Consider the following 25,059-nt stretch of genomic DNA (forward strand, 5'->3'; position numbering starts at 1 on the left):
ACTCTTTGGCTGCCAGTTTGTGGTACCACAGTATGGTTCAGGGAAGGGCACTGTCTGCAGTTAAGGTAATATTTTTGTCCATATGTTTATGCTGTTCAAACTTGTATTTATGGTTCATTAATTGAAATTATTTATTTTTAGGATGTGCACTCTTAGTAAATATAAGCTCTTACTGCAAAGGGGGTCCAGTATAAAAATGTGTACACACGTTTTCAAAGTTTAGCAATATGAGGCTATGTATAATCCTTCCAGAATGCTCTCTGATTTGATGCAAATATTTGCAGGAGCTAAAAATCATGATTGATGATTCTTTGCTTTCAAAATAAAATGTTCTTCAAAAAACATGAAAGCAGGAAAAATAACATTTCGCTAAACTACTGTGAAATTTCAAGTACCATTTCTTTGAAGCATCATTTAGTAACGTGTTTATGCATGCTAGTATTTCCCAAAAATATTCATAATGGAAAATCGGTGTCACCAGTTTCAATAAGATAATGAGAAACAAAAATAAACAAGCATTGGCAGAGCCAGTGGTCTGGAAATGGTGGTCCGCTTTTTAATTTTGTCAATGTGTGAATCGTTTTGGCATGGTTTTTGTAAAACCTTATTGGTGTGGGAGCTGCCGGGCCCTCACCATCACAACAAACATTGGCAAAAGCAAAAAAAAATTTGGTCTTAACAAGCACACACTGTCACAGTAGTTACTGGCACTGAACAAAACTACTTTGTGTGCCGATATGGTCCTTGTGAAACAGCAGAATGCTGTCACTCACAGTGAAGTCAGCCGATACAGAAAGCGAGACAGAATTTTGATAAACGCAAAAGGTCATGGTCAACGCCAGACCAAAGTAGGGGCCAATTATTAAAGAAAGTCTCAAAAGCGCACCCATGGTATATGTCCTTGCATGTCCGTGCGGTTTTCGTAAATTCTCAAGAATTTACAGAAGTAGGACAAGAAATAGTACTCCTAGAAAATATTTGTGACCTGCATTTTAGCATGAGCAAATATGCATGAATAGATTTGCTCATGCGAAAATCTGAGTGTTTGCAAGTTCACTTTCCCTCCAACCACCTTTTCCCCCAACTCTGGAAGAAGATTTACGTCTGCCATTGTCAGTACATTTCCAACATTTCCCTGTATGGTAAAAGATTAGGGAAGATTTGTTGAAAACCCTTAAAACATGCAAGTTAGTAGGTTTGCACAGACTCAAAAGGGCATTCTAACCCTGGAACTATTGCTTACCACTACCTTCAGCCCCAGTATGTGGATCTGCGGAAACGTGGCAACATAAGGGATTGCAAGTATTCAAACACTACCACGGTATGAGAAATCCAGTTGGCCGCACACTGCTCGTCACACCAGCAAGTTGCCCCAAGGAATTCCGGTAGATGTAGTGGCGACGGCGAGTACGCCTATGCCACAGTGTTTGGAAAAAAGTATGTGTCGCATTAGCCATCCCTGGACACGTGTTTGTAGGTAAGTGTAAAGGGGTGCCGCGTGGACTGCCAATAACGTAAAAACAGGTAGAGTACCTCTCATGGCGCGCAGGTGCTGGTCCAGAGCTCGTCAGCCCAAATGGCTCAAGGGAGCCTTTATATAACAAATCCAGTTGGCCGCACACTGCTCGTCACACCAGCAAGTTGCCCCAAGGAATTCTGGTATGAGCCCTGGCATAATCGGAAATGCTATAGCAGAGCTCTTGTATAATGAGATTGCTGGCATAATGTGTCGTCTCACTACATGGCACCAAAGGGACAAGTGGATTTTGTTACAGGACAAGTAGATTTATGAAGCAACCTGCCCCATGGACAAGTAGATATTTTATTAAATTCCACACCCCTGTGACGGGGCTCTGGTGCTAATGGGTACTGGAAGTAGGGCTACTAATGGTGACTCTTGAGGCACTTGCACTGATGGTGACTGGAGGCACTGGTAGTGATGGTGAATGGAACGCACAGAGAGTGATGGTGACTGGGGCACGGATCTGATTGTGACTGGAGGCAGTACAGATGATGGTGACTGGAATCATTGGAATTTATGGTGACTGGAGGCAGTGCTACTGATGGTTACTGACTGGGAGGCACAGAGTGATGGTGACTGAGGGCTCTGGAACTGATTGTGAATGGTAAAGCGGTACTGATGTTGGGTGTGGACACTTGTAGTGATAGAGACTATGGAATAGTGGCATTTTAGCTGGGGGCACCAATGAGGATTATGGGGGAAGTGGTATAGAATGTGACTAGATGCACTGACCATGATGGTGACTGGGAGGAGGGGATACTGATAGCGATTGTAGGCATTGCTAGTGTGGATGACTATTGACATTGGCTGTGAGGTGACTCGAGGCTCCAATGATGGTGACGTGGCACGGCCGATGACTGGGGTAAATGATGATGGTGTTGGAGCACTATCACTGATGTTGATTGGTGTCCCTGATAGTGATAGTGAGTAGAGGTAGTGACACCGGTTGCAATAGTGTCTGGGGACCATTGTGCTGATGAGGACAGTGGTACTAATGGCGACTGAGGCAGGCATGTTAATGGCGACTGGAGGTAATGGTACTCATAGCGACGCTGGTTGTCATTGTGACTGGAGACACTGGCATTAATGGTAACGTGGACTGTGATACTGATGAAGACTGCGAGCCAAGGCACTGATGGTGACTGGGGCCATTGGTAATGGTGATAAGTGTGGGTATTCATATAATGATGACACCGGGACTGATTATGAATGGGTATTCTATTACAGCAGGTTGCTGAAGGTACTGGGTAACTGTCTACTAAAAGCTTTCGATCACATATATCAGTTAGTGACACACTTGCAGTACTGCTCAAAAAGAATACATGTTTGTCATCATCAAGCTTCGAGAGAACTCAGTCAGTTACAGCCAATTCCAATTTTCAAACAGATTATACATTTGCAGATTGACCAATTTCACACATTTGTATTTCTTTCGGACAGCAGACACCCTGGCTAGAAGGATTGTTCCTTGTTTAGCTGTCTGACTGTCCTTGGACTTCTCAGCTCTGGGGAGTCCCTCACATCCTCTTCAGCGGAGGAGTCTTAACTTTTTGAATTAACTGTCCTGGGACAATTTTCTTCTAAGAAAAAATAGGGGATCGGTTTTGTCAAATTAAAAAATTATGGGCACGTTGTTCCCATCAAATCCTGCCCACTTTAATCGCTGTTTTGAGGTAACATTAAGTGTATGCGGTAATTGTAGCTACAACCGAGATGGTGGTGGAATTAATTTCAGTATCATGAAACTGTAAAAAGATGGTATTGCTCTTAAGGGCCTCACATAAGAATATGTCATTGGAGTGTTTATCCTAAATATTGATTTCCTTACACCACATGAAGTGCGTTATCTCACTACGCTTAATGTTTGGAGCCATGCACGCATGTGCAGCCTCAGACATGCATATGTTGCTACGTCCTGATGGGCCGACTGAAGGCATGCATTTAGTAAACAACGGGGCATGAAATCCTTTTTTGACCCCGAATTTCAGGTTCCCCTGATTCACTTTAATTCGTCCTCTACTTGTGCTTTCCTTCAGGTCTGGCATAGCTTATCGTATATTTAGTTTGGTTAAATAAGAAGCAGTTTGTTGATTTGGCTTGCCAGTGGGGTTGCAACATGTTGGTCATTTTTGTCTGGATTGTTTTGAGGGGGACCTGTGCAGGTGGATGTGCTAGTCTAGAGCGGAGGGGGGGGGGGGGGTTTCAGTGCTAGAGTGAGAGCTGAAAGAATATATTGCAAATGTAATACTAGCCCCATATTGCACAGAGTAAGGAAACTGAGCTGGTGAGTCTAAGCTTCTCTCCTAAGGTTTTGAGGGTGGGGGAGCTTGAGCCTCTCCCTGCCACCCCTACTGCCACAACATAGAATTTTAATCCAATAATACAATTCACAGTTCAGTTTACCAATTCATGGTTTTTACTGGCAGGTTTCAAGAGAATCTCATGAAAAAGTTGTAGAAAACATGGTGGTCCACCTACTAAACAAGTTACCCAAACACTCTTCAGTATCTCACTTCCTTGAGAAGCTAAACTAGCTTCCAGTGCGCAAGCACATAATGTGTAAAACCTGACACTGACTCACCAAGCCCTCCACAACAAGGGTCTCTAATTTTTAAATGAGAAGATCAAGGAATGCAGACCAGGGATGTCGCTGCGCTCTAGTAACTCTGGCTTGTTAACAGTCCTCCAGTTTGAAAAGCAAAGAAGTGTGGGTTCTTCCTTCACAGTAATGGCAGCAGGCATGTGGAACCAGATGCGGGCCATCTAAGATTAATCAGCGAGGAAGCACTGAAAACGTTCCTCTGCAAACTCTAGGGTTGCAGGATGGTTTTTGGTTCTGCCACCCGCACCTATTTCTGATGCCTAGCGCCGGGACACTCCTTGAGTAGCCGAGCGCTATATAAAAAAACATTCATTCATTCAAATAGGCAAACACTTCAACGCCTGACAGAACCTCAGAGCAGTATCTCTCTGTAGCAGAAAGCCTTGTTTGCGCTTGCAAGAAAATTGTATGCCAGTCCCTTAGTCTTTCCAGGCCTGAGGGCAGCCCGCTTACCCCAGCCTTTATGGATTTTCCCTGTCCCCATATGGCAATTCCAACCCCTTAAGAGATTCAGAGAGGACTTTTGGCCAGAAATTGTAATTTCTGAGTGTTTGTTTGCACAGCCCTGCCCTTTTGTCTTCCCTAGGAGTTGGGTCTTTTAAAAGTGGTATGTATAGTTGTGTTTTCATGCATAATTTGTATTTTTTTTTTCTCCACCAGGCCTGTCCCAAAATGACTGTCCATCGCTTTTTCCAAAGTGCATCCAGTGCTGTGGACACAAGTCATGGGAGCATCCTTCGCGGTGCTGGTAGCAGTTCAAAAAATGTGCTGAGCTTGGAGAAGGAGCTGTGTTATAATGTTAACTGGACAGGTATGTGACCCGGATTCTGACTTAAACCACATCTGTTTAATTCCTCACGATGGGATATATCCTTCAACTGTCTTGACTCCACCTTGAATGGGAGGGTGAAATTAAAATGGTGTGTTCCCAATAGTGGGTCCCTTGTTTGTGTGGTTGAAGTAACCACCTTCAAATACAATCGAAACAGACGTACTTTATGGACAAACCTGCTGCAAAAGTGCAAAGTTCGAACACGTGGGGGCTTGTAGTTCATTTGGTCGGTTCAGATCACGACTTTGGTTGAACACGACAACCCTTTCTATCTTATTGTCAATTTTGGTATAATCCAATTTTAATATGCTCTGAAAGATTCACTTATTTTTAAAGTTAACATATTACTTTAGTATTATTTATGCAATCTTTGGCAATAAAAACATTTAAAAAAACGAATAAAAACAACCACCACGATCTCCCTTTTTCAAATTAATTAATCAAATACTGATTAGATTTTTTTCAGTTTTAGAACACAAATGAAAATCATTAAAATCCATCACATAGACTAACATTTCCTGCACTCTTCATATCCAGCTTTTTCTAACCTAATGTAATAAGTTTCTTCTTGTTTTGTGTAAAGCTTCACTGAATATTAACACATGCATCAGTGACTCAACTGGCCCCTGACACACACAGCATGTTAAATGAATTCCCAATTGCTTTTTCTCCGCTTTTTTTTGTTATCTTTTATTTTCATGTTTTTAAACAGTAGCGAAGTACTGCTTATCATGCCATAATTATACCACTCTAGTACCCCTTCAGTAATGTGCAATATGCTTTAGTATTTCCTGAATAGTTTTACTCCCTGTTCTCTGAGGTGCAGCTGGTTTTGAGGCTCCCTTATGCAGTTGAATTACATAAAAAAAGAATCGATATTGTGAGGAACATAACAATAACTGCCTCCCACTAATGCACTGCTCATTAATTTGCACATGATGATATCACTGATTACCTCACATGTGACTATTGATCACACCACTGTTTGGGGCAGTGGGGACAAGCATAACGACAGAAGAGTACGGTGTGAAGTATGGGAATGGGTGCTGAATGCAGGGCTTTGCCAGTGGTCAAGCCATCATCCAGATCACGGTGGGAGGGTGGTGACTGTGGGGTTTAACATCTTGCCTTATGGCCCAATGGAAGACACAGTCTATAAGGTATTGTCAGCATGCCCCTGGTTAGTGCTAAGGGTATGCCCAGACGTGGGTCCCTTGCTCACTTTGCCACTGGATTTAAGCTAGCCTGGCTGATGAGGGCTGTTAGCCCGAAACCGGTCCCAGGGTGCTTGTTTCCGGTCCAGGGTAGACATGGCTTGGCAGTTCGGGCTGGACTGTTCCCATGAGGCACAGGGTCAAGACTGCTTTGCATTTAGCTTTGTCTGAACTGGGGCGGTGTAGTGAGCTAAAGAACGATGATGGATTATATCCCAATCTGTGACTCGTGGTGAGTGTCTGAAAAGGTTCAGCACTCGGGGGCGCTAAAGGGCGCCAAGCAAGATGGCCGCACTCTTGTGAGGCTCTTGCAGCTCGAGCTCCCATCCGCCCAATATCCGCTTCATCCCACATGCGATCTGCTTCTTAATCATTGCGGCCTGCTGCTCATGCCCCATGGAGCCTGATGTGCTGCTTGAAGACGGCTGGCTCACTCTGAAAACGACAAAATCCGACAGCGCCGTGGTCCCGGCGGCGGGGAAAAGATGGCGGGCTAGCCTCTTTGCGGCCGGCGTGGGGCCTGGTCGGGCCTGCAGACACCACTGCTGAAGACTGCGCTGCCCCCGAGACCTGACACTGTCGCCGCTGGCCTGTCCGGTCTGCCTTCGCTGCTGGTGAGAAGCAGGGCTTGGCGACATCTGGCCAGGAGGAGGCAGCGGCCGACGCGGCTGGGGCTGCCGGGGGCCCGCGGCTGCACCTGGACGGCCCTGGGGCGGGGGCGAGTGCTGAGAGAGCTACCGGGCCTTGGCGCGGCCTACGGAATGCCTGGGGGCTGAGGCTGCTCCCGCGCGCTGCTGCGGGAAGTGCCGGGTGCCTGGACAGAGCCGCCAGAGAAGGCAGACAACTACAGGTAGGAGACGGCCTTCAAATACGCTCCGGCCGGGGTGGCGGGCAATTAGTGCCCCCCCCCAGCAATACTTGGTGAATAGACTGCACACTGCTCAGCGCCGGACCGGGGTGGGGGGGACTCGCGGCAGACTGCGGTGCTGACCTAGCACAGGGCCTTGCATTGGATCGGCTGGCCTACCCACCTCCCACACACTCTGGCCTAAGCAACCCAGGCCCAGTAATCTGGAGGGACCACACATCATCACACTTCACCGTAAGCTGCTAGATTGGACCCTCCTTCAGGATAGAGGCAGATGCAACAACCGGCAGGGGACACTGGGGACTGCGCCGGCCCTGACTACCCACCCCCCCCGCACCTGTGGACATAATTGCCGAGGCCCCACAGGCCTCCCTGGATAAGATGCTAGAGGCAAAGAACACACGCTGCTGGCAACAGGCCGTAAGAGCGAAACACTGCGCCATACAACCCCTGCACCCACTCGGGGAATCATCAACACCGAGACAGACCACCCCCAGGAGGAACCCCACACGTGTTGTACGTACCGGCCAGCGGGCATAGCTCCCTCACAAGTAGCTGCTGCACTTGCCGTTCTCCTGCACTCCCATTACCTGGTGGCGCTACCAAAACAGAGGAGGCTCTGCAGATCCGTCGGGGCCCCCTGCACGCTCGGAGCACCTCACTGCTGCAACTTGGATAGTGGACGTCCTGGGCTGGGAGGCAAACCTCGGGGGTGCTGCCGCTGCCTTCTCACATTGCAAAATAAGCCCCGAGACCCCGAAAACTCCAGCATGGACTCTGAGGACGCGGCCCACCGCTTGCCTGCCTTGACCGCCCCCCCCCAAAGCACCGCCGCCAACGCATCACACCCAACCGAGTGCTTTACCACCCTCTTCCATCACCTGGCGGCCATGGGGAAACCGGACGGGCGGCAGCCCAAACTTACCTTCGATGCTCGCAAATCCACTCGCTCCCAGATGGAGCTAGGAGATGAACAACAAGGAACCTCCTCCACCTCCACTGCAGATCTCCAGGAAATACTATTAGTGATGCAGTCGAGTCTAACCTCCACAGAATCTAAAATGGACTCCATGAATGCCCGACTGGATGGCCTGACGCATAGGGTGGAGAAGCATGATGATTGTATCGTGGAGGCAGAGCGCCGCATCTCAGATCTGGAAGACACAACCAGTGCCACCACGACTCTTACTCTTGAAATGGAAAAGGTCCTCAAGATACTAGCTGCTAAGAACGAAGATTTGGAATCCTGTTCGAGTCGGAACAACCTGGGAATTCTTGGCGTGCCGGAGTCCACAGCCACAGGGAAGATGGAGGAGTATGTAGAGCGGCTATTACTCACACTCTTCAAGAAAGAGGCCTTCTCGCAAGTCCTGGTGGTTGAGAGGGCACACCGATTGTTGGGGAGCCAGCCGGCTCCGGGGGCCCCCCCTAGGCCCATAATAGCCAAATTACTAAACTATCGAGACCGTGACACTGCACTCCGACTCTCTAGGGAAAAAGGTCAACTGAGACATGAGGGAATGGAGATTTTGATATACCCTGACTTCACCATGGCCGCCCAGGACCAACATCACAAATTCCTGCAGGTAAAGAAAAAATTGAAACAGATGAATATCCCGTATGCCATGCAATTCGCGGCCCGCCTCAAGGCTACACATTCAGGGAAGCACCATTTCTTCACCAACCCGCAGCACGTCCAGGACTTACTCAAATCTCTGCCCAGGACATCTGCGAAGGGGGTAGTCCCCTGCCACCCACCCCGAAGACGGGGAAGGCACGTCAGACGTGGAGTAATACACGAAAAGGTGCAGCTCAAACCAAGAGATGCGATATATTTGACTCCGACGGTTGCGCATGCAGTGCCTCAGACACTAGGAGACCAATGCTTGCTACTGGCCCCCCTGCCCTTATCGAGCGGGCTACACTAGAGCAGACAACCCACTATTGAGCTACAGACAATGATAGCGCAACATGCTGGAGGAACTGCTTTGGACTGGGAAGGGAAGGGCCTGCTGCCCGGTGTAGCTGAGAATCACCTGCTGGAGAGTCTGCCGGCACCTCAACACGCATGGTATGGGCTGGTGGGGCAGGAGAACTCCTTCTAGCTGCTCACTGAACAGTCCACATACGACTTATGTAAATGCGCTCGATATAGTCTGAGAATGGACTGCACCGCAGCAATCGCAAATACACATTGAAGAGTTCCTCTTTATGTAACCTGGAGATGAAAATACAAGCTACCGCCTGAGCACCCTCGCCTGAGCGAGGAGAGACTGGTCGCCTTCTAGACGCCACCCACCAGGCAAACCCTCAGAACTGATGCATCCCGATTTAAGTATATTTGCTGCACTCTATATCACCGCAATCATTAATTTGCTCCATGGAGTCCCGACCTAAAACCCTCCAATATAACTTTTTGACGTGGAAAGTCCGTGGGCTGGGGAATCCCCGTAAGCGTCGCGACATATTGGCATATCTAGCCCGTCACCATATACATTGCGCTATGCTCCAGGAAACCCACCTTGCCCCACCCCGTCCCCCACCTTTGCTACCCGATGGGCACATACCAGATGCTTTTCCTCCTACTCTTCATACGCACGGGGAACCCTCATCCTGGTGCACTGCACGCCTCCTTACACCCCCATCGGATCTTACAGGGACCCACAAGGCCACTACAGCATCATGTGGGGGAGGCTCTCCGCACAGACCGTCACATTGGTGTCCTGTTACGGGCCCAACACTAATGATCCAGAATTTTTCCGGATATTGTGGGGAAAGATACAAGACATAGGATCCACTGATATGGTATGGGGGGGGATTTCAATATTACCGCTGACCCAGGATTAGACCGATCGCACCCACAGTCTTATCACTACACCAACGCGCAACACACCCGGAAAGTTAGGAGGTATCTCCACCCACAGAAGCGAGAAGGAACCTGCTGCTCCGTGCACTCCTCCTGGTCGCGCATAGATATCTGGCTTACTGACAGGGGACTGGCCACTTGGGCGACACACGCATCACACCTCCCCCGTACATATTCGGACCACTCCCCGGTGCTTCTCACTCTGACACCGCCACACGAAGACCCTCCCTTTCTCTCCTGGCGACTCAACCCCCAAACGCTGTTAGACCCCGTTTTCAAAGATGAGCTAGAGCAAGAAATTTCGGATTTCTTTCTTTGTTATAACGGCTCAACTCCGCAATACTCCACGATATGGGAGGCTTTCAAAGTCACCATACGGGGTGTCTGCATGGCTAAGAGCGGTGGTGTCTTAAGAGATATCCGTAACACACTCCGGAAACTAGAACTAGACATCAAGCAAACTGAAATATCCATACAGTCCGCGCCCTCCCCTGCGCTGCAAACACAGCTGTGCGCCCTGCTCACCGACTATCAGGAAACGGTGGAACGAGAATGTAAATTTAGAGGGAAATATCACCAGTCCCGCCGCTACGGAGAGGGAGAACGACCGGTAAAGGCACTGGCCTCCTCCGTCTGACCCCCCCTCCCCCCGCTTTGCCAACACAGTCCTCGAAATCGAGGATGAGGCCGGCTTAACAAACAGAAATACCTTAGACGTCCTAGATGCGTTTAAGAGATTCTATAAAAAACTGTATTCAACCCAGCGCCAAGCCCCAGTTGATTTTACACCCTCCTTTGATGACACAGCGATCGCTTGGCTGGGGAATGGCCAAAGAGAGTTTATTTTACAGCATCACAAGGATGAAGAGATCGTCTCTGCTATTATGCAGTTACAATCGGGCAAGGCCCCATGCCCAGATCGCCTTCCATCCGAGTTCTATAAATTATTTCGCCACCTTTTAATCCCGGTCTTGCGGCATGTGTTCAAAGAGGCCCGGGAGTCAGGCATTTTACCCCATACAATGCGCGAAGCGCTCATTATCTCCCTTCCTAAACCCGGAAAACCACCCACCCAAGTGGACTCGTACAGGCCTCTATCCCTCATAAATGTAGATGCTAAAATCATGGCTGAGTTAATTGCAAATCGAATTAGCCCTCTTATGCCAGAGCTGGTCCTTCCAGACCAGTCTGGATTTGTCCCAACTAGGAGTACGTCCCATAATCTACATACACTTTTTGCGCTCTTGCACGATCTTGACCCCGAGGAGGACGCGGCCGCTATCTTCCTCGACGCCACTAAGGCGTTTGATTCCCTGGAGTGTGATTATTTATCATTTGTACTCACGCTCATGGTCTTCCCTCTCCCATTTTTAGCCTGGATACGATTAATGTACACTGGCCTTCGGGCTATGGTGATGGTCAATGGCAGGCGCTCCTCCACTTTTCCACTGGCCAGAGGCACAAGGCAGGGGTGCCCACTGTCCCCCTTCCTCTTTGCCCTGGCCATTGAGCCACTTGCCGCTAAGATTCGGCAACATTTCCGCGACCACGCTATCATCTACTCCAGCAGACAAATACTAATTTTTTTATATGCGGATGACCTCACCCTCTATCTACGACAACTGAATATCAGCCTGAAACCTATCCTCCGACTGTTTATACTCTTTGTCCAGCTCTCAGGAGTTAACATAAACTGGAACAAGTCCTTGATATATCCACTTACTGACGCCACTCCCAAATTCACGCCTGACTATCCCCTAAAATGGTGTGATGACACGCTCACTTATCTTGGAATAACTGTATCCCGCAACCGTGAGGAACTGATGAGGGCCAATTACGGTCGAGCATTGGACTCAATAACTGAGAAAATAACGAGATGGATTGCCCTGCCCCTGTCCATGGCTGGAAGGGCCTCCCTGATTAAAATGGTCATATTGCCCAAACTTCTATACCTCTTTGTAAACATCCCCTACGCCCCTAGCCGTCACTTCTTCTACTCCCTTAAAACACAGCTCATAAGACTTACCTGGGGAGGGAAACAGGCCAGATTACGATGGGACACCCTTACGCGCCCCTTTTGTGCAGGAGAATTTGGCATACCGGATATGGAAATATACTTTAGCTGTGCACAAGCCCACTTTGCCGCTTATTGGATGAAACCCCCCCTTTACATGCCCCACCTTGCAATAGAAGATGGCTATATGACCCCCATCCCCTGCACCGCCTATCTCAGTACCCCTGCTGTCCCGTGCCGCCCTGCGACTACTACCGTTCATTGCATCACCAGCGCCTGGCACGACTTAACCACGGCCACACAACGCCCATTGATGTACTCTCCGCTCTTACCCCTCCCCGGGAGAGCTGATGTCCCGGTCACGCAAGAGGGAGGATGCCGTCGGCTCCTTCGCAAATTGTCCATACACACGTTGGGGCAACTCTACACAGGTGGCACATTCCGCACCAGCGAAGATTTCTTTGGCGACACTAATCCTACCCCCCTGGAGCGATTCTACTATATTAGACTTCGTCAGGATGTGAAAGCCATCACATCTGAATTCCCGCTAGAGCCCCCCATTATGTTCTCGCTGCACGCACTTTTACAGCAAGCGGCCCCTACACATGTGCTTTCGCTACTGTACCGCACGGTCCAATCCCACAGGGAGTACGACTCCCCCCGGCCCGTGGTCGTGGGAGAAGAAATTGGGTCACCCCCTTACCGACGAACAGTGGACAGGGCAAGGCGAGCCAGACATGGCCCAGGGCTAGTAATAATTTAAACTATGAGTGGTGACAGACATGTGCTGTGGGCAGACGGGGGCGATATCTGCCAGCAGTAGATTTAGAATCATACATTATAAATGTGTACACCGCCTCTACTACACTCCAGTGCGGCTACTCCGCCTGCGGATTCACGACAATGATAGATGCGGCCGCTGCGGAGGGGAGGGAGCGGACTTTAAACATGTGGTCTGGGACTGCCCAGCTATCCACCACTTCTGGTCGGAGACTTTGAACGCACTAGTCTCTATGACGGGATTACACATACCAAGAGATCCCCTGACGGCTCTGTTGGGCTACACTGCGCCCATTGCTGCTAAAGTGAGACACTACACTTCTCTTGCGCTTCTCCTAGCGACGAATAGCCTGTCGATGGGGTAGAGGGAGGGCGCCAAAATTCAAGGATTGGCTTCGGAACCTTACTTACTGCCAAGACCAACTACATACCTACGCCGAGCTTCATCCCCTTTCCTCCCACCCAAGAGATACCTGGAGGCCCCTACAGACTTAATCTGCTGGAACGCACCACTGGAGCAACCTCATCCTAACTTGACACATACCTTGCCACAACGAAACCCCCTTCCACGCCCACACATACCAGCTACTGGACACCACGGGACACCAGGAGACACCACTCTCCATACTACAGGAGCAGGATGCATCTTCACCTCAGCTATGTACTTACTGCGTGCTTTGTGCTGATGGATGCGCCGACCTCCCCCCCCCCCCCCCCTTCTTCCCCCCCCCCTTTTTTTTTTCTTCTGCCACGGGCCTTATTCGAAACTATGTGACAACATGTATTTGATTACCCCTCAAATGCATTACCCCACCTACGCGGCCAGCCCGATGTGGTTGTAGGCGGCTAACTGTGTTTTTTCCCACCTGTACAGTATATTCTTTCCTTATTGCTGAACCACATCGCCGGCCTGAATAAGGGTGTAGGCAGCGAGCTATGTTTTTGTACCTCTTTCTCTACCTTAAATAAAGTATTTTTTTCAAAATAAATAAAGTTTCAGCACTCTTTCCATAATCTCCTTGTGTTTGCTGAGTGATAAGCACAGACCTTCACCCAGAGCCTTCTCAGTTTGACCAAAGGCTGTGCCCATTAGGCTCTTGAGCGAGTGCTCCTAAGATTATGGCCTGACCTGAGGCTGAGACATTCACCCAGTGACCACTGGGCATAGCTGAAGGCCATGTTCAGTGTTCTTACGAGTATGGGGATGAATGCTGGGCCTAAAATGCAGGGCCTAAAATGCAGGACAAGGCCGGCGGCTAGGAGCTATTTTCATAACCTGCTTGGACCCTTCTCCCTCCTGTTGCAGACCATTCCTTTTCCCCAGAGCCTGCGCAGTTCATCCAAATTTTGAGCTTCGCTGTGCTATAATGGATTCAGTGTATCATTGATGGTGTCGGTAGTTATGTGGTATGAATGAGGTCAGTTATGTAATCATCTGTGATAAAATATTCTGAACGATAAAAAGAGGAGGTGGGTTATGGTATAATAGCCCACAATGATTGGGAGCTCAATCAATCAATCAATGCATTTGTATAGCGCACTACTCACCCAGAGGGTCTCAAGGCGCTAGGGGAGGGGGGGTCCGCTACTGCTCGAACAGCCAGGTCTTGAGTTGTTTCCTGAAGGCGAGGTGGTCCTGGGTCTGGCGGAGGTGGGTCGGGAGGGAGTTCCATGTCTTGGCGGCGAGGTAGGAGAAGGACCTTCCTCCTGTGGTGGCTCTTCGGATGCGGGGGATGGTGGCGAGGGCGTGGCCGGTCGATCGAAGCTGGCGTTTGGGAGCGTAGAAGTTGAGGCGGTTGTTGAGGTATCCTGGGCCTTGGTTGTGTAGGGCTTTGTGTGCGTGGGTGAGGAGACGGAAGGTGATTCTCTTGTTGACCGGGAGCCAGTGCAGGTATCTCAGGTGTCCGGAGATGTGGCTGCGACGGGGGATGTCGAGGGTGAGTCGTGCTGAGGCGTTCTGGATCCGCTGGAGTCTCTTCTGGAGTTTGGCGGTGGTTCCGGCGTAGAGGGAGTTGCCGTAGTCCAGCCGGCTGGTGACGAGGGCCTGGGTAACCGTCTTCCTGGTCTCGGTGGGGATCCACCGGAAGATCTTACGTAGCATGCGCAGGGTGTTGAAGCACGACGAGGAGACGGCGTTGACTTGCCTGGTCATGGAGAGGGAGGAGTCCAGGATGAAGCCCAGGTTGCGTGCGTGGTCTGTTGGTTGGGGGGGCCACCAGGAGTCGTCCCAGGCGGAGGGTGAGGATCCCAGTATGAGGACTTCCGTCTTGTCCGAGTTCAGTTTCAGGCGACTGTTCTTCATCCATTCGGCTACCTCTTTCATCCCTTCGTGAAGGTTGGCTCTGGCGGTGGCGGGGTCGTTGGTGAAGGAGAGGATCAGCTGGGTGTCATCGGCGTAGGAGATGATGTTGAGGTTGTGCTGGCGTGCGATGTCTGCGAGGGTGCTCATGTAGACGTTGAAGAGGGTTGGACTGAGCGAGGACCCTTGAGGAACGCCGCAGATGACTTCGGTGGCATCAGATCTGAACGGGGGGAGGCGGACTCTCTGTGTCCTTCCGGCGAGGAAGGAGATGATCCATTCCAGTGCCTTCTCCTGGATTCTGACGTTGTTGAGTCGCTGCACTAGAGTACGGTGGCAGACATTGTCGAAGGCCGCGGAGAGGTCTAGGAGGATGAGGGCCGCTGTTTCTCCGTTGTCAAGCAGTGCTCGGATGTCATCGGTGGCTGCGATCAGGGCGGTCTTGGTGCTGTGGTTGGCTCGGAAGCCAGACTGCGAGAGGTCGAGGGATCCGTTCGTCTCGAGGAAGGCGGCCAGCTGCTTGCTGACGGTCTTCTCGATGACTCTTGCAGGGAACGGGAGCAGCGAGATGGGGCGGTAGTTCTTGAGGTCGGTGGGGTCGGCTGATGGCTTCTTTAGTAGAGCGCTGAGTTCGGCGTGCTTCCAGCTCTCCGGGAAGGTGGCAGTGTCGAAGGAGGTGTTGATGATGTCCCGCAGGTGGGGTGCGATGACAACGCCGGCCTTGTTGAAGACGTGGTGAGGGCAGGGGTCGGTCGGAGATCCGGAGTGGATGGAGTTCATCGTGCGGACGGTATCTTCGGTGCTGATCGGGGTCCAGGCGCGGAGGGTGGTGGTGGGGGGCGGTGGTTCGGTCGTGGCGTGCGTCGGTTGAGTGCTGAAGCTGTTGTGTATGTTCGCGATCTTGTTGTGGAAGTAGGAGGCGAGGGAGTTGCAGAGGTCTTGCGAAGGGGTGATGTCGTTGTTTCCGGCGTTGGGGTTGGAGAGCTCTTTGACGATGTTGAAGAGTTCCTTGCTGTTGTGTGCGTTGTTGTCCAGTCGTTCCTTGAATGCGGTTTTCTTGGTTACGTGGATGAGTTGGTGGTGTTTTCGGGTGGCGAGCTTGAGGGCAGTCATGTTGTCAGGTGTTGGGGTCTCTGCGCCAGGTTCTCTCGAGGGCTCGGCAGTTCTTCTTGGAGCTCTTGAGTTCGTCGGTGAACCATGGGGCTTTCTTGCTGCCGGGTCTGCTAGGCGGGGTCCTTAGGGGGGCGAGGTCGTCTGCGCAGTCGCTGATCCATTTCGTGAGGTTGGTGGCCGCTTGGCTGGGGTCCGTTGCGCTGGTGGGTGGGTTCTTGCTCAGGGAAGTCGCGAGCTGGTCGGCTGTGATCTTGTTCCAGCTTCTGCGTGCAACCTGTTGCTGTTGGTGGTGGATCATGGTCCTTCTGAAGCTGAAGTGGACGCAGCTGTGGTCCGTCCAGTGGAGTCCGGTGGCGTGGCTGAAGGCGATGTCCTTGCTGGATGAGAAGACTGGGTCGAGTGTGTGTCTGGCGTAGTGGGTGGGGGTGGTCACCAGCTGCTTGAGTCCGAGGTTTGCGAGGTTGTCCAGCAGGGTGGTGGTGTTGTGGTCGTTGTTGTTCTCCAGGTGGAAGTTGAGGTCCCCGAGGAGGATGTAGTCAGCGGAGGGGAGGGCGTGCGGGCTGATGAAGTCGGCGATGTCTTCGCTGAATTGTGTGCGTGGTCCCGGGGGTCTGTAGATGAGGGTGCCTCTGAGGGTGGTCTTGGGGTTGATGTGGACCTGGAAGTGCAGGTGCTCGGCGGGTGCGAGGGTGTCGTCGGTGTTGGTCGTGATGCGGATGGTGTTCCTGTGGATGATGGCGATGCCTCCTCTGGTCTGGTTGATGCGGTCCCTTCGGATGATCTTGTAGCCGTCTGGGATGGCGATGGCGATGTCGGGCGCTGAGGAGGCGTTCATCCAGGTTTCCGTGAGGAAGGCGACGTCTGGTGAAGTGGTGTCGAGCAGGTTCCAGAGCTCGATGGCGTGTCTGTGGACGGAGCGGGTGTTGAGCAGGATGCACTTTAGGTTGCTGCTGCTGTTGCTCGTCTTGGTCTTGGTCGGTGCAGGAGTAGTGCAGGTCCGGATGCAGGTGAACTTGCAGGAGTGGCAGCAGAAGGGTCCGTGGGTGCGTCTCGGGGTGGCTCGGTAGCATCCCGGGAGTCGGCCGGCATTGAGTGCGTAGAGTTCGGTGGCGTCGTAGGTCCGGCGGGAGGGCTGGAGTCTGCGGGGGCCAGGGGTCCTGGCACTGGGCGTGGTCCAGGCGCGGACGGGCGCAGACGGGCTTACCTTTGGCGCACCTTCGGCGCGCATCGGGCGCGCCCGCTGCGCATCAACGCTGCGCGTCTGCACGGTCGCCATATATGGCGAAGTGTGAGGGAGGGAGGAGCTGGGAGGCGGGGAGCGGGGAGGGTACACAAAGGAAAGGGGCGTGGCCCCTGGCACGGCGGCGGGAAGCGGGGAGCGGGGCGGGGGGCACAGGGGAAAACACGGGGAGGAAAAGTGAATTAAATCGCAGGCTCAGGGGGAGAAAACACGAACAACAGTGGACAATGCAGTGACAGAGAAATGCAAACACAGTTGAAAAATTGGCGCGGCAGCACACAGGCGGGGAGAGCGATCCCGCTGGGGCAGCGGGGGCGGGGAAGAGGCGGCAGGCTCAGCGAGGCTGAGAGAGGCAGCGGGCAGGGGGCACACGCAGCAGCTGGTGGCCGTGCGGTGCGGGGGTGTCCTGGGAACAGCTCAAAGGATATTAAGAAAATCATTTTTGAGGGTGGCTCTCTAATGGACAGATTTACTTCAGTGTTAGGATGAAGAGTGAATAAGGACGAGAATGGGTCTTTGTTGCGGTTCGTGTAAAATGGTTTAGTAGCTTTTCAGAGATTACTTTTAGAAAAAATGCAATCCAGAAATGAGTTACTCTTTTGTTAGTATATGTACCACTGTCTTCGTGAACCGGGTTGCAAGCTTTGTTTCAGCGAAACATTTTTACATTTTCATTTTGAGGTTTTTTTTGTTTTTTTTTCTTCCTTAGCTTCTTTGAATTATAGGAAAGGTTCCATTGAGCATGTGCATGTTTTCTATATATCAGCAATGATTGTGAATACTGTCATGTTTACTGTAAATAAATATTGCTCTTTGCCTAAAAGTGGATGAAAGTTCCTATGCTGCCTTATTCATGAGTGAGCATTCTTTGGGCCTGTCCACCTGGACAAATCTCTCTCCACATTGTTTGATAGGCCAGAACGATATTATAAACAGAAAAGGCAGTACACTCACCATGCCTTTGGCCTGGCTGTAGGAGAGAATAGGGGGAGGGTGTTAAGATCTACCCTGTTCTTCCATTGGGCTGGAGTGTGAATGATAATATTCCCTTGCCATGCTTGTGGACTTTAGTGATCCACCCCCAATGTTTCAGTACCACGGCCTTGCCTAAGGGCTGCAAAGAGATATAGTTAGTTAGTAAGTAAACGACTTGTAGAGCGTGCAAATGCCTGAATGCTTCTTGGCACTTGTGACAGAGAAGCAAGTCAAATAGCAGACCCAATGTGAGGGAGAGTGCAAAGAGCCAAGATTTTAGCTTTTTCCTGAATAGTAGTAGGTCTGATTGAGCTCCATTTTCAAGGGCAGATATGTAGTATTGGTGGTATGCTACTACACCCCTCCCCACCCTCACCCCGCTTCATCCTCCTCTTGTCCAAAGACGGGAGAGGGTATACCCACAGCATGGCCAAGGGCCAGTGGGTTTGTTAAACCACCCCTTCCCCATGGACTGAGGTTTGTGTCTCCTCAAGGTGGCTTGTTTAGCCCCCTTCCACCCCCACCTTATCCAAGGTCCAGGAACGCATACCGGGGCAGCTAACAGCCACCCTGTTATTTGCCAAAAAGATACTCCGGTAACTACGTTTTTCTGGTCCTCCTTTACAAGAGCGTGTGCCATGTCATGATATCACCATGGTGTTTACCATGTCTCGCAGCCTGCAATGGCAGTCTGCAAGCAATCTGTATGCGGTCCCTCAGGGTGGCATAAGATATGCTGCAGCCCTTAGGGATCCTCTGTGGTACCTCTACCCTAAATACCAGGGGTACCATTTACTAGGGACTTACAGGGGTGCCACAGTGTATGTCAATTGTATCACAATTGTGTCTTTTACCTTATTTTAGGGTAAGAGTTTTTGCACTGGGGCCTGGTTAGCAGGCTTCCAGTGCACTTCCAGCCACAAACGTAAGTATTGGTGAACAAAAAGTAGTGGTGACCATGATAACAAGCATTTCCAATGCATCGGTCTCGCCTTTGGGACCTTATATGTATTTAGCAATGCAGCATATTAGCCTGGGTGCTGGAACATTTACTATTCTTTAATATGGAGGGAAAGTAAGCACGAAACTGCGTGACACGCCTGGTATGGGAACATATGGAGAGAAATAAGCTCTGTGAATGTGTGTGTAAGTCTAAACTGAGAGAATGGAGAGACAAAGAAGGAAGGAGAAAGAAGGGTGCATGTTTGTGTGTGAGTGAGAAAGTGTGTGACAGAGAAAGCAATTACGAAAGAGAAATAGAGAGAGTGTGAGAGTGTGTGACAGAGAGAGAAAGCAATAGCGAAAGAGAAATAGAGATAGTTAGTTTGTATGTGTGTTTGTGGAGAGAGCGAGAGAAGGGGGCAGAGGCTATGCAACACATAGGAAGAGACAGACAAGATCCGAAGTCGGACAGCTATGACGGCTCTTCCTTGTCTCTGCCCACCCAAGGAGAGGTAACCCTCGGCACGGACAGACAGCTGCTGCGGTCATGAGCCCACTGCAGTCCTGCTCGGGACACCCAGGAAAGCACCGTTACAGCAATGAACAGTCTGGTTTGTCTCTTTGCCAACTACAAGCACCGATGGCCTCCGATGTAATACACACATGACCCCAGCATCACGACAATGTTTATGCATTTTATTTCACCCATCTAAGATGGTAAAAAAAAGTATGCAAAAGCAGATTATCAAGCAGGCCAGTAGCAAGCGAAGAAAGAGTAAGTGTGTCTGAAAGCAAAGAATGTGGGCGGGGAGGTGAAATAGCTGCCAATGAGCAGCGACGAACGAGAACAGGCAGATGACTGGCATAATTTTATGTACACCAAAAAACGCCGAGTGCACGGGAAAAGATGACGGTAAGCAACAGATGAGCTGAGGTGGGACAGCAATATGGAGTACAAACGGGGAGTAACAGAAACTGAAGGGCAAAGACAATACAAGCTATGTTAAGGCAGGTTTTTAAAAGCGATCCTTTGAAAATAAAACATCAAAACAAAAATTAAACGTTGAGATCGGCAATTGTCTAGACACTCTGCTCTGACTTGTGTTGCCTGGCTGAGCTGCTAAGGCACGGTCCGCTTTAAGGCACAGTCGGCTTTCACTTTCGTCCTTCGCGAAAGCTTTCCTGTCTTTATGGGACCATGTGTTTGAAACACATGGCTCCATAAAGATAAGAAAGCTTTTACCACAAACGTAAACCAAGCGTGCCAGTCCAACTGGGACGGCTCTAAAAGAGAAAACTGTACGTCACTGGAAGCTCTTTTCCAATGGCTGGCCACCGTTTAGTATAAACGGGGACACCAGCCAATGGAAAAGAGGGGCGGGGCTTAAACCCCGCTAGTGAAATCTACCCTAACTCAATAAATCTCGCCAGCGAGACTGCGCATGTCTGCGCAGCCTACGCCAGACGAGACCTACAAAGGGGCCCTTTTCTACATATTGTAATCACTGTGTTGTGCCCCTTCGGATTTCCCTGTGGTCTCAAGTTTATTCTTGTTTATCAAATGAAGAAGAGCACCCCATATGAGAAATAACTGAATGAATATTGAACGAGTGCAGAGCCACTCAAGGACCTATTCTTTCCATTTGACCTGCTATCTTTCTCTTCTATGGTAGCAAAATAATCCTGAATAGTCCATTTTTAAATGTGTTGGAATCACCCTCTTTGCATGCAGTTTGTGATTGGATTGTACATCCATTGGGGCATCTGAGGTAGCATCTACCAAGGAAGTTTTGTAGGTAATTTTTTGATTACGAGCTCTTTTGCTAAACTATCCATTCTGGTACACTGGAAAATGCAATCTTTGTATCAATTTGAGACTACTCGAGGATAGTACCAGAAGCCGCTTCTGTAACAGAACTCTAGTGATTAAAAAGAATTTTAGACCTTGTATTGAATCTTGAAGTTCATTGTTAAGTCCAATACATAGTAGATTGTTGGAGTTATTGAGTTTCAGTCAACCAGGAAAACCAAAGTTGCCCATAAGCCACTGCTGCAAAAGATCCCACAATATTATTTCAAGGAGGGATAAAGGGAATCGGTACATACCCCTTGAATGACTTTCCTATGTGACCTCTGTAGCAATTGCTGAAACAGGAGAATGAAGGCAGAAGAAGTTACTTCTATCGCGATCTCTACCTGTCTCGATCTCAGGCCATGGCAAGCGGCAGCTCCATGCCACATGGGATCACCGCCGCCTGTTGTTCACCTCTCGCCTTCCCTCCAACTGTGTGGTTGGTGGTTAGGCGTCTGGCCATGCGTAGGTGATTCCTCCAAACATCCCTCCAGACTCTTCTCCAAACAGGCTTCGGGGGTCGTCGTTGCTTGCTACTCACTAGCTGGGCTTGGTGCTCCCCCCTGTGCTTGGTGCTCTGAACTCCGGTGCTCCTGCTTCTTGCTGCCTGGATGGCTGAAAACTGCGGTTACATAATTGCAATGCGCACAATTTTCACTCCCTTCCAACTGCAAGGGGCATGTGGTTTGGGTGAGATGGTGGGGGACTAGACATAGTGACTTGCCAACAGCCAGGCCCAGTGCACAGAGGCTCCAGTGAAGGCCAAGTCCATCTAATTCGATGGAATGAAAGGTGCTCAAGGGCAGAAGTTGCACGCAGCTGGTTTGAGTGGGATGCGATTATTGGCTTTTGGTCTTTGACTGAGCTTAAACATAACGCCCCTAATAAGTTTTTTGCAGTAAAACTTTGTGGATTTGTTTTTTGTGATGCAAGCCTACTGATAAACTGCAGAGCATTTTTTGTGATCACTAAAGTAGTGAAAATGAAAATATATTGCTTATTTCATCCCATGTTCACATGTCAGCCTAACATCAGTTTCCAGTCTGATTGCTTTGACTTGGGGAATTTGCCGATAGGGGAAGGATTATGTCCATAAAATATATAAATGAAGCATTTTTCACCCCTGTGAAGTGTGTACTTGGGGCCCCCTGGAACTCATGCGAGTCTGTTTGTGGGGTGGGTTTACAGAGCCCCAGGGATATTTAATTGTCAACCTGGTTCCATAGGTTCCCTTTGGAAACCACAGATCCGACAATGCAGTGTTTCAAAAAAATATCTTCCCAGTTTAGGGGATCCTCGGATCTTTTTATTGGGCCCATAGATGTCCCTAAGATGCTGAATTTGTTTCACACCATGTATATTTTATTTTAAACCTTGTCGCGCCCCCCCCCACCCCCCAAAAAAAACTACTAAATAGATTACACCAGGCTTCTTCAACAAGTAGCTCGTGAGCTCCTGGTAGCTGTGGAGCTACCTGCAGGTAGCTCCCCTGTATGCAGTCAAGCCTACTAAATTAGACACTTTTGCCTGGCTGAATTAATATATGGATACTAAAACTGGAAAGTGTGCTTTTGAGACGAAAATGTGTGTATTTTCTCAACTTATTAGCTGATGTTTGTACAAAAATGGTTTAATTTCTAATATATGTTTTTAAAGTTGATATCTGCGTGATAGATCAAGTTGCATTGGGAAGACATTATTTTTATTACCTTATGATTTGTGACCTTCATATTAGGTCCAAGGGTCTTAAAGTGTGCAGTTGCCTTGCGGACAGGGGAGAGAGATAACTTGCCTTCTTCTAAAGGGTTTGAACTGTGACTGTCAGTAGCCAGAATGTGTCCTCATCTGAACTGTGCACGAGGAAGCAGGAAGAGCATTTGTGTGTGGAGCTAGTGCATCACCTGTCCATTGAAAGGAGGAGACTGGTGCTTCACCAAGCTATCCTGTGTCTGTAGGGCGCTCTATTTACTTTTCTACAGCTACAAAGGTTGTATGGGACAGTCAGCCTTCACACTTGGGATGCCAGGTACAGTTTCTCCTGCTGGAGGAAGTCTCCCTTATTCTAAGTGTTTGAACCATCTTTTCACCCCCTATGTTTCTGGAAATAGCATCATAAGTTTAAGCCGCAGCCACACAGAAAATACACTGATCGCTTCACAGTTGGGGTTGGTGCTACCGGTGACTGCTCTGTGTTCCCTTGCCACAGGAGAATCTTGACTGCGACCAATAGATCCAGAGTTATGCTGTGTTAAAGGAAAGACCACCCTTGGAATTCACTTGTGAGAGCTTATGGTTATTTCTATTAGTTCCCATGAAACTATAAGGACGAGCTAGGTTCTTGAATGGTTGGGCCTGTTGCCAGCCAGTACATTTGTTGCATCATGTATGCACCTCTCTGCAGTTTATACAGGCTCAAACTCCACATTACCCATGTATTCAATCTGAAAAGGGGCTGTCTAACATTTGTTCAAGAGGAGCAGATCATTGTTGGATTTTCAGGATACCTACTGACTGGGAAAATTCCTCCCATTTAGATAATGAAATCTACATTTTTCCCCATATGGATAGCCGCAAACTTGGTCAATGAATTGGTTCCTCTTCGGCTAACCTTGGGCAACCATGAAGAGGGTATAAACTATGCCATCTCTGGGTTGCAAGCTGCAGATGTAAAGGCCATGGTTTTTCAGGATTGGTGTTGCTTTATCGTAACACTCCTTTTACAATTGATCAAAACTTACTACTCAATCTTGATTTTGAAACTGTAGAACACTCTTATAATTCCAGTCAATTCCAGTCTTCGCCAAGTAGCTAAAAAATAAAGGCGGGCTGAGATTGAAATGTGTTGCCTGTAAGCAAAACAGGAGATAGATTAAGATGTAGGCTGGAGACTCTTCAATAGTAGTGTGAAGTAGCATGGTTGCCAGACCACCCAATGCTTACTCTCGGGTCCCGACCTTTCTGACGGGGACATACATTCTGAAAAGTTGTTAATGCAACATCCTTGTGATTCCAGATTTCCTGGCATCATAGAATATTTTGAGTGAAAGAAACCACATCTTCATCTATTAAAGTTTGATAGCAGCCCATGCATTCAAAGTGCAAAGTGCATGCCTAACAAAAAATGAATGTGTCCTCATGTAATGCAACTGGTGCTATTTAAAGTGCTCTGATATCCGATTTGGGTCAAGTTCGCGCTATATAAAACTCTGTTAAAAAAAAAAAAAAGTAAGGCATGTTTCCTTTAGTGGGTGTACTAGCCCATCACTCTGTCACTGGAGATTTGACTTCACCCTTGGGCTTGGCGCTAATTTATCACTTAAAAAGATATCTGACGTAGTCAATATCCAAACTCTTTAAGCAGTGTGGTGCCTGTTCTGTATTTCTTGATGAGTTTTTCTTTTGCCATCTCCAAAGTTACTCTAACTTTAGTGTTAAGCTCTAGTTCCTTCTTACCATGGCCTAACATCATCTTTGGCATCATGTGATGATCTATGATGCTTGTTAAATTCATTCCTTTGAGCCCTACTGTCATTTTGACTGTTGGTTAAAGGATGGTTAGGTAGCACTCTGGCACAATTTTCATCACCCAAATCCCCCAGCCCATACATATATTTCCTACCACAATTAAAACCAGCTATTTATGGAGCCACCCATGTCACTATGGCTATATCATTGACCTGACCCCACCCTTTCTTAGAGCCCTAAATTCTGTGCATTCAATCATATTTAAGTCAAGTTGTTTTAAACAGGATAGGCTTGCGAGAGCCGAGTTGTGTTGCCCCAGTTCAAAACATCAGTGTTACCTTAGTTGTATACTTCGGATAATAAGCTAATCTGTAGGCTAGCTCAGATTCTTTGTTTGACTACCGGGTGCCCCAGTCTAGGGTGATATGACTGTGCATGTAATACAGTCCCGATTTAATACTTGCTTTCCCAGTCC

The 25,059-nt window shown here is 49.2% G+C and overlaps 1 protein-coding gene across 1 annotated transcript in view; it reads left to right on the forward strand.

Annotated features, from left to right (window-relative positions):
* The window catches only part of PFAS (phosphoribosylformylglycinamidine synthase), a 257,939-nt gene that overhangs the window by 16,428 nt on the left and 216,452 nt on the right, over nucleotides 1-25,059 (forward strand). Inside the window, exon 2 of the mRNA XM_085618581.1 lies at nucleotides 4,785-4,935. Coding sequence (XP_085474707.1) covers nucleotides 4,797-4,935 — 139 coding nt within the window. The 5' untranslated portion in view covers nucleotides 4,785-4,796. The remainder of the gene's footprint in view (nucleotides 1-4,784; nucleotides 4,936-25,059) is intronic.

Source organism: Triturus cristatus, chromosome 7 (genome assembly GCF_964204655.1).
Source record: "Triturus cristatus chromosome 7, aTriCri1.1, whole genome shotgun sequence".
In the NCBI taxonomy this organism is placed as follows: domain Eukaryota; kingdom Metazoa; phylum Chordata; class Amphibia; order Caudata; family Salamandridae; genus Triturus; species Triturus cristatus.